This window comes from Apostichopus japonicus, chromosome 9 (genome assembly GCF_037975245.1).
Source record: "Apostichopus japonicus isolate 1M-3 chromosome 9, ASM3797524v1, whole genome shotgun sequence".
Classification (NCBI taxonomy): Eukaryota; Metazoa; Echinodermata; class Holothuroidea; order Aspidochirotida; family Stichopodidae; genus Apostichopus; species Apostichopus japonicus.
Window position 1 is genome coordinate 20,852,834 of NC_092569.1, and position 16,429 is coordinate 20,869,262.

The 16,429-nt window shown below is 32.6% G+C and overlaps 1 protein-coding gene across 2 annotated transcripts; it reads right to left on the reverse strand.

The window, feature by feature from the left end:
* Positions 1-3,898: 3,898 nt before the first annotated feature.
* Positions 3,899-10,112, reverse strand: LOC139973086 (uncharacterized). 2 transcript variants are annotated; one of them, XM_071979485.1, is made up of 8 exons: positions 9,734-10,112; positions 8,882-8,941; positions 8,542-8,661; positions 7,413-7,559; positions 7,015-7,220; positions 6,201-6,491; positions 5,158-5,425; positions 3,899-4,750 (listed from the first exon to the last, which is right to left on the reverse strand). In XM_071979485.1, the coding sequence occupies exons 1-8, from the start codon at positions 9,816-9,818 to the stop codon at positions 4,500-4,502; spliced, it is 1,428 nt and encodes a 475-aa protein (XP_071835586.1). In that variant the 5' UTR covers positions 9,819-10,112; the 3' UTR covers positions 3,899-4,499. The 2 variants fall into 2 exon arrangements, with proteins under 2 accessions (XP_071835586.1, XP_071835587.1); XM_071979486.1 differs by lacking the exon at positions 8,542-8,661.
* Positions 10,113-16,429: the final 6,317 nt, after the last annotated feature.

A 16,429-nucleotide genomic window follows, 5' to 3' on the forward strand; every position in this document is an offset into this window, starting at 1 on the left:
GCAAATAAAACACATATAAAAATATGTTATTGGAATTTCTAACAGAACTTTATTCTCTGAATGTATGAACACTACGATTACACATTTAAATTGAACATTTGAGATGATTTTGATATTGTAAATATTAACCTCTTTTCTCATATTTGTAACGATCGTAACCATTCCGTGGTGTTGTGGTTCCTTGGTATTGAATATTTACAAAACTGTTTCACGTAAAATGTAACTGCGGAAATGAATATTGACTCTCGAATTGATGCGTCTGTGCGATATAATAAATATATTGAAGACTCTTGCAAACTTTCCCTATTGTTTGGATATTCTTTTTGTACAATTTGGTCACTTTAAGTCTTTCGTCTAAGCAACTACCTGTGTGAAACATTGTCAAAATTTTTATATTACAAAAGCGGTCAAACTATTACTGGAACACTTACTTTTATTTCAGCAAGGTGAAATCATTACCGGTGTCTAAAAATAGAAGTGAACGATCAGCACTTCGAACAACAAATTTAACAAAATATATCACTTACATGTAGAGTTTAAAAAAAAAGTTTTGCAACTTCATGGAAACTTAACCGCAAATTTCCTGATGAAATCTGTTTTCCAAAGATAAAATACTTTCAGTCAAATCGACAAGATTCACGTTGTGTTTAGTCAGTACTGATGGCATATATACAATTGTCTTTATATACCTGCCAATGAGACAGGTGACTGTTGTAATATGCAAAATCTTATTAAATATGGAATGATAAAACAATCGCTAAAGAGACCACTATATGAAATACTGAAAGACTAGGACAACAAATAAAAACGGACTGGAACTGAAACAGTGAAACTAGAAGCTATTAACATAAATGGTATGACTCAGAATACTAGTCGTATGCACTAGCAGAAAAAGCAGTCAGACTGATGATCACCAATGACAAAATGACAACACGTCCAATGATAGACACAGGCTCATAAAGATAGTTTTGTCCAGAGTTAACCCTCCTCAATACATGGGAATTCTTTATAGAGATTGGCTAGAGTTACAAACAGGAACACTACTTTAAGAATGCTAACATTTGGAGACGTTATTGATGAAATTCGACTTGGATTGGAATAGCTATAAGATTTTATTCACTTTAAACAATTTGTCATTTACAGCAATTCTAACAGGCAAGTTCCAAAAAGATGTTAAGTAAGATGTGTCTCTTTGGGATAAATGGCATTTGTTTAGATCCTATCTGACAGAAATGATAAAAACATTTTTTTTTAATAGAGGACGATGAAGCGTTTGATGGAAATATTGTTTTTATTGCTGAAAGGTAGCCTACAATCACACCTTTACATTCATGTACTTCTTTTTCCAAATTTTAGCTGTCTCGCACAGTTTCAACTAGTGAAATAATACGATCAAAACAAACACCGCCTGTCTCTCTGTTTACATGCAGATTCGAGCTGAAATTTTCAAAGAAGCATTCCCTGTGGGCATGCGCTGAAGGCCACACTCTCCGCTGGTCTGTGTTTGTAAACAGGGGCAACGGTTCACATTGTTTTGATGTCATTTCTGAATTAAATTTTGCTCATGCATTGTGAAATAGCAAAAAAAATCGGGAAAGAACTAGATAGACTAGTCAATCTATCACCACTGAAAAATATGATTCGGCTGTTTCGAACCATTACTTTTTGTGTATCCAAACGCATAATCGGACTTTAAGTGTTGGTGGCCAAAAACTAACACAGTTGTAAATGTGCTGGTGAAACTTGCTGTTAACTGTTGAAAATTCTTTCCAACCGTGGCATAGAAAAGAGTTAAAGGTACATTATTCTTGGTTTCAACTTTAACCAAATACTCTTAATACTATTGTCCGAAATTAGATACAATTCCTAAAATTTAATTTTATACCGAATTTGATCGTCTTCATAAAAAGAAAATGTTTTAAAAAGTTCCTTCTTCCTGCCAAATCATACCTTCTTTATGAATAAATGGGGTCGGCCATCCTGAAATGTCTCAGTTAGAAACCAACGACCTACAACATAGTCCTTTAGCCACCTTTCTGACCAAAGTATTTCATTTGTTCCACACGCCTTTTATAGGAACACTGCATACACTGGAGGAAACATGAGAAACATACTATATGCAAGGTTTCACCTGCTACTATGTTATCGGACATTTCATTATCCCTTTTTTTTGGAGAAACTTCAGCACTTCGGAGCAGATCAATAGCTTTCTCTTCTCATGGGATGGTTTGAAGAAGAAGGGTATGTAACGGTGGATGGGATGATATGTTCTCTCAATGATATTATATGCAAATTATAATTAAACCACACAATTTTCTTGATTCATTTGTACCTCACATGTAAGTTGTGGGTCGCAGCTCGATGCCGTCAGCTATTTTAGGTACCGAGATACCTATACACAGCAGTTTCATTTTTTATCAACCTCATGCTTACATTTGCAGTACTGTAGCGACTGTTGTTAAATCAATGCCTTTTATTTGCAAGTTCATGCGAATAGTTGTTTTTGTCAGTAAAAACATGTTATGAAAGGTGCCTCAGATATTAACTCATTCTAATTAGCATTATGAAATGGGGTCTCATATGATAGGAAATGATAACAAGTAATAGTAAAGTCTTTATTATCACACAGGACACTTTTCGCGATCGATTATAGTGTTGCCTGCGAGTATATATCATTTAAAATTTCTAGAACTGTAACGAGATCGTCTTGATGTTGAATGACAATGAATGTATGCAAAAAAGATCAATATAAATGAGAGCATAAACCACATTCATGTTTTTTTTCCTAGAGCTAGAAAAGAACAATCGATAAAGCATATTGTTCTATAAGCTGGGAAAATCAAGAAGGCTGACAGCCTTCCTAGTCATATGAGTCTCTTCTAACGTATTTATGGCGGATTGCTTGAGAGTATCTCCCATAAAATCTATCTTTATGTTAATGTGCATTGATGATGAAATAAGCTATGACAATCACATTACAAAGTTTATTGCTAACGTAGTAAATGGTAAACAATATATATTATTGGCATATCCAATTTTACCAATCATAATACAAACACACAAATATATATATATTTATATATATATTTATATATATAAATATATATATGATATATATATATAATATATAATAATATATAGTGTATATATAATATATATTTATATATATATATATATTTATATCTATATATATTTATAAATATATATATATGATATACATATATATAATATATATATATATATAATAATATATAATTTATAATAATATTTTTTTTATTTTTTTTTATTTTTTATTTTTTAGCGTTACTCTCCGTATATTGCATTCCGTATTGTGTCCGCTTCCAACCATGCAACGTATTTATCCCTCTGCCCTCTGTTCTTATCATTTAAATGCGGCAGATACGAACAGATATCAAAGATACAAAGACAACATTTAAATGATGCATGAAAAACCAAAGGAAAGCAGGCAGATTGCATGAGAAGAGTTACATGCCATGGATGAATGGCTGTAGATTCAACCTGTAACTATAGAATTGAATTATATTCCATTTCTGCTATTAAACATGGGCGTTTTTTTTTTGGCGGTTGCAAATTGTTTAAAGTAATAGTAGCCAAATACTGTTTTAACGAGAATGATAAATAATGATAAAAATAATAATAGTAATAATAGTAATAATAATAATATATAATAATATATAAGTTATAATATATATAATGTATATATAATATATATATATAAATATATATATGATATATATAATAATATATAATAATATATAATATATAAAATGTGTATATATATAATATATATATTTATATATATATATATTTATATATATATATATATACATATATATATTTATATAAATATATATACATATTGTATAGATAGATTTTTTTCTCCCCAATCTTCAAATATGTATATTAGTATGTCTTGTCATTTCCTTCTTTTCTAGAGCTGGCTCATTTCCTTAATGATTATAAAACATATATAAAACAAAATATAACATGTATCTATGGTAGATGTTGAAGTCAAAATAAACTAAATGTAATATAATTTCTTACATCTGACTACTGACACTTTAATTTGTCCTTTGCAACGCAATCGATAATTAAAATCCAATATTTACCTTCTCTTTATCCTTATCTTGTGATAGGAGGGTGTAGAATCCTTTTCAACTACAATTTTGAATTTGAATAATTAAAATCTGCTGGTTTGGTAAAATTGAGGACGCAACCCACATTGCCACGATGAGATGTTGTATAAACGAACCTTGATTGATAAGCTTTTATTTACAATTCTTTATAAGCTAAGCTTGTAGTGCTTTCATCATATAACCTGATTATGCATGTTCTTTAAGGAAAATCGTCCCGATCCTCTCCAATCCTCTTTCTGGCCTCTAACGATTACTATTAGACATACAGTGAGCAATATTTGTAAGGTCCATGGCGTAACGACTTCAAGGCAGATATGGTCGTTAACCTCTGTAAGTACAGCCTCATAAGGGCTTAATTTTCATATGCACTGCTACAACAGAACAGTTGTAATCGCGAGTATTTCTTTGAAACAAACATATTCCTGTATCCCAAGGGCCACCGTAGATTCCATTCAACATAATAGCATGACAACCATTGAACCACCAGCCGCCGGGATGGAATTCACTAATAGCACAATTTTGAAGAACTAAGTCATTGTCCTGATCGTAGGTAGTAAATTTCATATCTCGATGGTAATCCATGTAGTCATAATCTGTTTAATATAAAAAGAGAGTTTTTATACTAAGCTTCTTTAAAAATTCATGAGAAGACTTTTTACAAACTTATCCATTTCTTTTTACAGTTATTGTTACAGGCTAACTGAAAAAAACACAGATATGTCATATACTTTTCGGATGCAGTCTAAAGGCTTCCTGTAGCCTAAACAAGCATGATACCTCAATTTAGCATTGTGTACCTTTCGATTTTAGTTGAAGTATCCCAAGAACTTCGTTAGCATTTGCATATTAGTAATTCCCCTTCGCACTCTTTCAAGCGAATTTTCAAGCGAAATATGCTATGGCATTAAGAACAAACAACTATACATTTTACATTCAGTCAACAAAACCATACTAAATTGAACTTGTCAGAGGCAGGTGATATTCGCGGAAAAAAACGTACCAAAGCTCCCTGTGTAACTTCCAAGCGTTATCTCGTATTTTGTTGCCTCGGAGCTAATTCTAAAAAGATTGTAATGAAGATATTCACTGGCATCATTGGTGGTGTTGAACCAAATATCAATTCTTAGTTGATGATCTCTCTCAGCTGATATGACATGTAATTTCTCATTTCCAAGCCAGAAACTAGAATTGAGATCGCCAAATCCATCTCTGTAGGTTATCCAATCATTGAAAAATGACACAGAAGCATCAACTCGCCTCTGAAACAGCTGTATAAAAAATAACCGCTTGTTTTAGAACGATACACAAGTTGAATATGTACAGTTTAACTGAAGGTGACAAGAGTTGCCTCTGGAAGAGATCTCATAGTTGCTTAAATGAATTTATGCGACGACGAAAGAATTGGGAAGACTTCATGACAATTAAGAAAATACTGAAGTTGCTACTATTATGCAATTAGTTAATTCTATAAACTGTGCTTTCTTGTCTGCTTCCTATATGAACGTTACCTATATGATGGCATATCTCATGTAAACTACAAGGTTTGCAGAAGTTACTCAAGTGACGAACGTTTGGTATCGCTGGTCGAAATTTGACCCAGAGCGTAATATAAAGGGACTTATGCCGTCATTTGGTCAAGAATTTTGTTTGTAAAATGAGCGGCTAGTAGTAGCTTTGGGAACAATTTAATATGGTAGTTAAAGATCGAAATATAAGTGAATGTTAGATTAAGTGGAATATAATCAACATCAACGTCTTGTTTGCATGATCACAGGGTAATAGCAACTCCGCGGTTTGATTAGTAAGAGGACAGGAACATAACAGCGTGTAGCCACGTATACTGAAAATGTGTTCCAGCATAAGTGTTACAGATTATTGAACTTTCTAAGATTAATAACTTCTATTTCACCTGACGAATGGGATAATATTAATAATGTAAAAGAAAATTTAGATATTTGTCATTTAAAGCATCTGCAAAAGAACATTTACGAGTTATGCGAAATGTGAAATGACAAGTGTCTTGGTTTCGTGAAGAAAACTTACCATCCAACCACCTTTGCAATAAACTTGGAAAGGTTCATGTGCCCAAGAAGGCGGATGTATCAAATAAATGCCTTCTTTGGTGGATAAACCATTATGAACATCCTGACAGTTTGTGATTACTTGACAAGTCGTACCATTTCCCCAGTAGCCCTCTTTACACTCGCAAGATGAACTTTGACCTTGTTTCTGGCATGTTGCATTATGACTGCAGGAGTATTCTTCACATTGGAGAACATCATTTTCACATGTGCAACGTCTTGTGCAGTTTACGTTAACATGCGATGATCCGTTCTGTGCAGAAATGTTAACAATTACAAGCAATGGGAAGATAAAGCTGTGCTGAAACGAGATTTTATTCAACGGCTGATATTGAATAATACGTCAGCGGAAAATGTAACTTCATATTCATTGTCTTTTCAATCTAAATGTAAATGTAAAAATCTTTTCTGGTTTACCAAAAGTTGGACTGTCACACAAAACCATGAGAAAACAGAATTGTAATCTAATTGCATCTCCTGTATAAGGTAAAGTTTCTGACCCACCTAAAGCTATCATGATAGTGAACTCCAAATGTGAATAAAATCAACCAATTACACAAATTACGTTTAAAATGAATCTCCTTTTCTTATATCTATATAGCAAAAGGTTAAAGGGAACTTCTTCAACGCAATCTGTACAGCTACATGAACAAAACATGTGCTTGCTATTTTATCTGTTGGTAGTGATTATATTTAAGCTCTCAAACACATCTTCGTAGTTAAGGAAGTCTTGACATATCAGGACAAATGACAACTGTCGAGTTGTGTGAAAATACCGAAATGACTCCTGTGGGCGAGTGGTAACACCCGCATTCTTCCAACGGTATGCATGCTTCATCTCTGATTTGGAATCCATCTGGACAGACGCACGTATAACGCGGTTCATCATTACAGCTCTTAAAACACCCATGGAGTCCTTCGGGATCATCGCACGTAGTTTGGCATGAACAGTTCATCCATTTCATGTTGTTTGGACAGGATTCTGAAGTATCATGGAATGTCAAATACTTATAAAGCAATGTTAAAGATTTTTTTTTATTGATCCAAGCAACGTTACACCAACTACATATTGATGTTAACGTCAACAAGAATATTGTTCTGTTTAATCAATATAAATGGTTTCAGATTGACTCAAATCCTGAGAAAAAAATTACACCATATGTTATCTCTTTACCTGCTGTAGGCATCACTGTTGTTGACACCAAATTCTCGAATCGCGTTGTCAATTCATCAGTTGACGGTGATATTCTCATCCCATCTGTTGAGTACACTGTAGTTGCTGATTGGTCACTCATATCCGTTCCCAATGTACTAATTGTATCTATAAACGAAACAGCGAAGATGAGCTTTACAGTATGCATTGAAGTTCGGTTTTTTTTTTATAATATATGCAAAACACATTACTTTATTTGTCTCAATGAACTTTACATAATCTGATAGAAGAATCGGAACTAACTAACATTATTGTGCTAATCCATATAATCAGCTGTATTACTTTTTTTTATCCAGTATGCTAATTGTGACTTCTCTCATCTGTAAACGAAATGTTCAGTGTAAGCTGTTGTTCAATCGTTTTCAATATATGTTAACTCTTTAACATGTGTAAACTAAGATAAATCTACATCAACTTTAACATGTTGGAAAAAATGTATACAGACTAAAGAACTAATATTGTCGTTTGTTAGTTGCTGAGACGAACATTTAAAATGCATCAGCATTTGAAAGGTGCATGTGAACTTAAGTTTCAAAGGAAACATTTATTGTATATTACATTGGTTAAAATCTTACACCTAAATATTACAATACTAGACAAAATATATGAAGAGAAGGGAGTTACAAGTAACCATCACGTTATCTGTTGGGACCACCGATGATTTTTGAACTTCATTTTTGCTGGTGGTTGCCATTTTATTGGTTGACCGAAGCAATGTTGTTTCATCTATTGAGTACATGGTTGTGAATAGTAATTCACTCGGTGTTGTTGCTAGTTTGTTTGGCAAATCGTATATTGAGTTAATGACAAAATATCACATATTTTAAATATTGTAAAGAATTACATAAAGTTTTAATTGATCACGTAATATATTTTTAATCTCGAAATAAGTCAAAACTATACACGAATGGGCGTTATCATGCGTTTGTAAAATATGTAAATAAGAATATTAACACACGACGTTACTTATTTTGTATAAGTCCAAGTAACGGTAGACCAACTACTTCTTGTCAACATAATAAAGATGAGTATCATCTGTTTTATGTGGGATTTAAATACTGAGAAACGACATCATATGTTATCACGTTACCTGTTTTAGGCATCACTGTTGTCATTTCATCAGTTGACGGTGATATTCTCATCCCATCTGTTGAGTACACTGTAGTTGCTGATTGGTCACTCATATCCGTTCCCAACGTACTTATTGTATCTATAAACGAAACATAAAAAATGAGCGGTTATAATATGCACTGAAGTTCTTTGTTCTTAATCTCAGTTGTATTTAGATTCAAAATACATTACTTCATCAATCTGAATGTACCCTACATAATCTGATAGAAAAATTAGAAAAAAAAATGACATTATTGTTTTAAAGCATTTAATCGGTATTGCGTTGGAATCTATTAACCGAATTTTATAACAGAATTTACCTCGTTGGTCTTGTCCACCACCTGCGTTCTTCATCATTAAATTCTCAAATTCGCAAAGACCTGAGAAAAGAAAATGAAACAGAGTTATCAAGTAGCGATGAAACTGAAAGTTGCAAAGATCAGATACAGATAAAATTGAAAAGCAATGTATACCGATAACAAATACAAGCATATAGCCTAATGGTGTTAATAATCATATAGCAACAAATTCATGTCAATGGTATCACATCGGGCTTTCGTCCACAAAATTCATCAGTAAAGAGAGGTTGTATTATCCTTTCTTGCGTTAAAATTGTGATATTGCTATCTTTGTGACTGATGGTGTTGTGGTCGTTTGTGTTTATTTCTCCATTTAACACGTTTTATTGCTCAATTAATGTCTTCTAGAATAATACTGACGATTGGTAATATCGATTTTTTACAGTATTTTAGAATAAGATATCATTTTGGTAGTAGACTGTCATGCGTTGGTGGGAATTTAAAAAAAAAGTTCGTGTATTCCGATATTACACTATCAGGGCCTATTAGATTATATTAACCATGTCTTTCTCGCCACTCTCATATGAACATTTACTGAAAGAGAATACAATATGGTTGAATAATATGTGGGTTCAAAATATCCCACGACCTTATCAAAATTATCTTAATTTGGGTATAAGAATCGCTATGACCTTTGACATGATGAACTTATAGTCACTGTGATTATGCAAGTGCCATTTATTATGAGGAAGTTTCGCCGTGTTTAGCAATGGCATAACACATGAGTTATTCATTAATTGCACTGCAATTAATACTATCTTAACCTTAAGTAATTAGATTGTACTAAAATGATAATTTCGTTTTGTTACTTACCCATCGCTATCACGAAATCGATGTTCTGCCTAATCAGTAATCCAGCAAGAAAGATGTAGGTCCAAGTAACAAGGCAATTAGCCATCTTCAAGTTGTAATAAATGTTCAGTACTCTTACAAGCTCAAACCAATATTATTCTAACCAGATGAGCTAGATCGTATCTAAAGTCACAAACAGTTACCAGATAGAACTGTCTATTACAAATGTTATGCCAACCTCATTCGGTAATAAATATGAAATAAATATGTAATTAAAGCAATAAATGTTTACTCCGCCGAATTCGATATTACAGCCTGCTGTTTTGCCATTTTAAGCACAAACAGGTTTATTAGAAACAATATATTCTAAGAAAAAAAATTGTGCCACAGGAAATTTGTCAATTAGGTAGAAAAGAAATATTCATTTAGGTTAAATTTCACATGTTTGTTCAAGAAAAGAGGGTAGTTTATGTCATTAAAGAAATTCGATACACTTTTGAAAATACAAAGCGTATATGAATTTAACAGGTAACATTACTTGGTAATGTTATTTGAAGCTTTAACGATTCATAATTTGGAACAATTGTTGAAAATGTCTAGTAAATATACATGTTACTGCTTCCTCTGAAATCTTCTTCCAATGAAGTTGGGAAAATTGCTTTTTAATAAACTTTGCCCAAAAAACATTTCTTTCAATGTTAAATATCACATATCGTGCATGGCCATTGACGTCACACTAGCCCCCCCCCCCAAAAAAAAACGGTGAATAACATATTGGGAACATAATTATTAGATCTAGGGCATGTCGTGGCAGCATTAATTGCTTTATATCAATGGAGTTGCAGTTGATCAATATAATTGCTCCAAGAAAAACTGAGCGTACCTCTCAGTGATTCAACTATCGACCGCTACTGTCGGAAAATCCCACGACAAGGTTGCTCTTCTCGTTAAACTTATTGCATACCAAAGCAGCCCTTAATTGTGAATGCCAGACGTAAGCTAAAGTCTACGTGATTGTAATTTCTGAAAACCTGGCCCAGCAAAACTAATCTCTGCTGAACAAAACCCAAAAGTTACGGGAAGTATATCGATGTTGACCTTGGGTCGGAAGGATCATTGCCATGATAAAGTCTGCAGATGATCACCAGTCTAAAGTGGTTGTTTCTGGTACTCGTGACTTAGCTGTGAGGTGTTATTATTAATACTTTTTAACGCCATGACTAAGTCAGAATTATCAAATTCCATTTTTTTTAAATTGTTATAATCGTTCTTTTTATATTGGAAAATGTACTTACTTTATTGCTGTGTTAGTTCATGCAATCAGCTACACATTCTTTTGGCAACAAATTGTTTATCATTTTGTCTATACCAGTTTTACGAACGTAACTAATAATATTGATGGACTCGCCCGCCACACTAGTAATGACTTAATTGAAAATGAATTTGTCAATGTCTTTCCTGAAAATGAGAATTGTGAGCCTTCTATTCTTCATAAAAATGCACGCAGTTTTCACACAAAAAATTGACTCAATTTACAATATGCTCAAGCACTTTGGGAGTTCACCTAATTTGTTTGCAATATGAGAAACTTTGATCAATAGCACAACATTGTATGACTTGTATATTATTGATGGATAAAACTTTTTTCATAACGTTATGATTGATAGAAAGGAAAGGGTGTGGTCATTTACATTAAAAGTAATATTAATTTTGTAAACAGGGATGAACTCAGTACTCACCTCAATAATGACTGTGATCATATTTTCATTGAGGTATCATCGTACGTTATAAGGACAGAATAAAAAAAAGCAAAGTTCATCTCAAAGTGTCGCCCTGGTAACAGGTCTCCCAACCGTGATATAAAAGGAAATCGGTTCACACGACCGTTTGCGTCCAGTTGTCTGATGATCGCCGCACAGGCGTGAAACTCGGGTAACAACATGTTTTTACTTACCGTATAGGTATACTATATTATGTTCTTGTACATCGAGCACCTTTGCAGCAGGAATTCAACGACTGAATCTGTGTTATTTATATATATATATATATATATATATATATATATATATATATATATATATATATATATATATATATATATATATATATGTATATATATATATATATATATATATATATATATGTATATATATATATATGTATATATATATATATATATATATATATATATATATATATATATATATATATATATATATATATATATATATATATATATATATATATATATATATATATATATATATATATATATATATTCCTGCAATGTTCGGAGACGGGGTATTCTGCACAATTATCACGAATCGTTTTTTTAGTCTTATTTTTATTACTAGAACGTAAGCGAAACCGAGAGACTGTTTCACCTACATAATTGCCCTTTTTACAAAGAACGTCACAATATATTATGTAAATGGCATGGCTAGTATCACAAGAGAAGGAAGCGGGTCTTAGACCATTGTCAACATTGGGAATTTTTAAACACAATACCCGGGGTAACACGGGGTATATCTGGCACCCAGGTTTTCCGCTACGGAAATTACGGTGGAGGTGAAAACTCGGTAAGAAATTTTGGAGAAAGTGAATTAAAATCTGAGGTTGGGGGGCTGACGAAAAGCTAGCATGGGGTGTATCTTAAAGGATTTCCTACAGACTAATCGTCTATGAATGATGCAAACCCTGTTTGATAGAGCTCATAAAGGATATGATGAGCATTTTATTATTTCTTTTCGCTTATCTTGAAACGTCCATATCATTGCTTTCAGCCGTGTCTTAGTCATTTTTGACAAATCTAAAAACATGTTACATTAAAAGAAGGATATTTCAAGATATTATGATGTTACAGATCGTAAATCTATACACACGTGTACAATACCTAAGGTGCTCCAAACAAAATTTCGTATGGATGTATGCATGCTCCATCTCTGATTAAGAATCCATCTGGATAAACACACATACAATCTGTTTCATCATCACAGCTCTTAAAACACCCATTGAGTCTGTTGAGATTATCGCACGTAGTTTGGCATGAACAGTTCATCCTATCATATTGGTTGGACAGGATTCTGAGGTGTAATGAAATTTAGTTGACAGTCGCAACAATTGTTCTTAAGCATGGATTCAACAACGTGAAGTTTCTTTCAAATGCTCACCTGGCAAAATGTTTAAAAAACTACAAATTCCGAATAGAGATATAATTTCCTAGAATAAATCTCTATCATGCTATTTTAAGTATCATTATGAGAGATTATATGATTAGCACAATCAGGATATCGTTACTTGTAGCATCACCAATTCACTATGACTTCTCAGGTGTTTTTGTAAAATGTGTACGTTTACTTAAACCGAGGGTAATTTATTTATTTATTTTATTTATTTATTTGTTTTTCCACAGAAGTACAAAGCGGAGGGAAGTCTTCCATAAAGCTTAAAAAGCTTAACAAAGTGGATGACTCCCTAAAGAAAAAAATTAACTAATAAATACAAATTGAATGTTTGTTACATAATGTACAGAAACTGCTGAAGTAAATAACTCATTTACATAATTTAATATGATGATATCAATTCTTTTTTTAAACATTTCTTAAATGAATTCTTTGTAGCCTTAGATTTAACGATATTGCTTAATGAGTTCCATAACTTAGTTGCACGGTTGCGAAAGCTGCGTGTACCTAATTTCGTATGATATAAGTTGCAATGAGCATTTTGTCTATTTCGGGTATTATAATTGTATAATTCTACATTAATTGTATAGAAATTATGAAAGGAACCCGGAAGTAGCCCATGCCATGCTTTATACGTAAATACAGCAAGTTGTAGCCTTATAATATCATTTAATTTCAGCAGGTTTTGACCTTTAAACAATGGACTAGTATGCTGACGAAATGCAGCATGTGTTATGTTACGTATTGCGCCTTTTTGTAGTTTATTGAGACGGACAAGACAAGTTATGTTAGCACCAGACCAAATAATAGAACAGTAGGACAGATGAGGTAGAATGAGCGTATTATAAATCATTCTTAGAATGTGTGTCGGTAGGAAATGTTTTATTATAGCGAGTATACCAATGTTCCTTGCGACCTTAGAACAGATTGCTGAAATATGTTGTTGCCAACTTAGTTTTGAATCAATATATACACCTAAAAATTTTATGTAGTCAACATTGTTAATTGGTGTACCATTCATATTAATGTTGTGAACTTGAGGAGGGTTGTTGGAGGAATTAAAAACAATGTAGTGTGTCTTGTTGACATTAATAGAAAGCTTGTTTGACCGAAACCAGTTACTAAACTTTTCTAGTTCATTAGAATGCAACATATGTAATGCAACATATGCAACATATGCATGTAATGCAACATATTGCGAAGAATACGTGTTATGAGCGGTAATTTGACTATTGGAGTTATTATGATAGAGAAATAAAACTAAACTATCAAATATATAAGAAAAAGGTTATTGTATATGTTAAGTATTGTTATTAAATACAGAATTTTACCGTTTACACAAAAAATCACGTGATTGAAGTTCAGCGTTATTGTAAAGTGTAGTTTTCGCCAAAAACGAGAACTAAAACGAAAAGCGTTCTTGATCGAAAAGTATTAATGTCGTTTCGTATACAGTATGAAATGTAATTCTATAGAATTATACGCAGAGACACAATATTGAATATATATATATATATATATTTATATATATATATATATATATATATATATATATATATATATATATATTTATATATAATGTTAATTCAATAAAGACCAATTTCTTTTAAAGTGAAATAATTTATGATGCATTCATTCTTAAATGTATAAATTTTGCATCGTGATTTAAGAAAATGAGTTTTTTTCCAAGACGTATATTTAACTCACTATTTGTAATATCAACGAAGGTTGTTGTGTGTACACAGCCGACCTAGAATGAAAAAAAGATTCTTGTTAATTATGAATAACTTATCATGTACGAAATCACTCATGTTTATGACCTTAAAATATATCATGAAAACAATTTTGTACAAATACCAATGGTTTGCAGTTAAATTGGTAAATTAGATTAGTCTAACTTCCGCAGACGAAAAAAATCTTCCGCAAACAATTGGTCAGAAATAAAAGAGCAATATGATTATGCTACACATAATTTATTTCAAGATTTTAAGATCTGCACTAGTATATACAAATGACAGTAAATTAACATATATGAATCGGACAATGCATCCTTCTTTTGCGAACGGGTGAGGTTACAATGTTAATTAATAACCGACAAAGACCATAAATATCTTTTCTTAGCTAAGATGTAACGTTTACTATAAAACAATAAACAATAACGTTTGAACAGCGTTACTGCATTTTTATAATCCATAGTTTACAACTGTTGGAAAATGTTTGTAAACACCAAATTCTACAAAAGCTCGTATGGTTAAATGTAGCTAGAAATTTCTTTGAATGTTCTTATAACGTTTTGTGGTTGGAGAAGTACGATCTGAATCCCATCTTTAGTATAAATTTCATTCAGTTTCACTGATTTTGGGTAAGACTATTAAAAATCAATGTAATTATGCATAGTTCATATACAACATATAGGGAATGATATGTAACTGTAGTAACAAGACATGATTACTCGGCAAGAGTTTGGTAAAGTACCACCATGTATGTATGTATTTGTACTTTAAAACCTCCTGCAAGCAGGGACTCGCAAAGAAGCCTCATTGGCTTATCAAAGCCACAAGCTGACCGAAGTCAGTCTCTTAGATTCATAGTGAACGTCCATGATTATGAATTGTAAATTGCCAACAACTCTATAACGACATACATTAATCTTGGAGTGACTTGCACTCGGGACCTTATGATTGAAAGGCACCGGCGTTAACCACTGAGCTTACACTCCACTATGCCATGCCCATATGCCATGCCATGAATATCCCATCACAAGATATATAGTTTGAAGTAATTACCGTATATATCAGTCAACTAGGTAACGTTGAAGGAACAAAGATAAATCCTAACGACTGTCAAACTATGGTAGGAGACCTCATCAAGTGGACCGTGAAGGGAACCACTAATGACTGCGACTACCAATACATCCTGTTTACCATTGCGACCCTTATGCAGCCAACTTTAATAAATAAGTACAACATAATTGTTAAAATATTCCATATAGGTAGGCTATACATGATTACACTTCGTGACCTAATCCTTGAAAAATTATAATTCCAAAACAAAGATCATGTTAAGTCGTTTAATGCAAATCATACCGCCTGAGCAAATAAAAATATTGTTCAAATCCCCTACTTGACAAAGCCATCGGATTTCTATACGTTAATTCTAGCAATATATAAAACTAACCTGGTGAACATTATTGTTCAAAGTTTGCAAATACTGCACTCCTTTTAACTAAGCTGCCCCAATATTTTATCACACTTTTTCCCTTTCACCCCTCCCTGACCGATTTTGTTTTAATAGCAACTCAATCGTCCTGCAGAGACGAATCCCACTTAAAGAGCACCTGACACGGTCCGTGAATACGCCTAAATAGGAAGTGTGTTTTCTCCTTATTACACATGCTAACACAAAACACGGTTATAGTACCCTCAAGGGTGCGAAACCTGATACCAAAGTTCAGGAATCATGGAACCAACGGCAGCCGTATTACCTTCAACAGCGAAAACTTTACCTCCGTAACCAGCTACGCCGTGACGTCATC

Excerpts from the sequence above, each read along its gene's own strand:
- LOC139973086 (XM_071979485.1), bottom strand. The coding sequence starts at position 9,818 with ATGGCTAATTGCCTTGTTACTTGGACCTACATCTTTCTTGCTGGATTA. Across the intron at positions 8,942-9,733 it reads CGATTTCGTGATAGCGATGG|GTCTTTGCGAATTTGAGAAT; the intron begins GTAAGTAACAAA and ends TTCTTTTCTCAG. Across the intron at positions 7,221-7,412 it reads AACAGTGATGCCTACAGCAG|AATCCTGTCCAAACAACATG; the intron begins GTAAAGAGATAA and ends ATGATACTTCAG.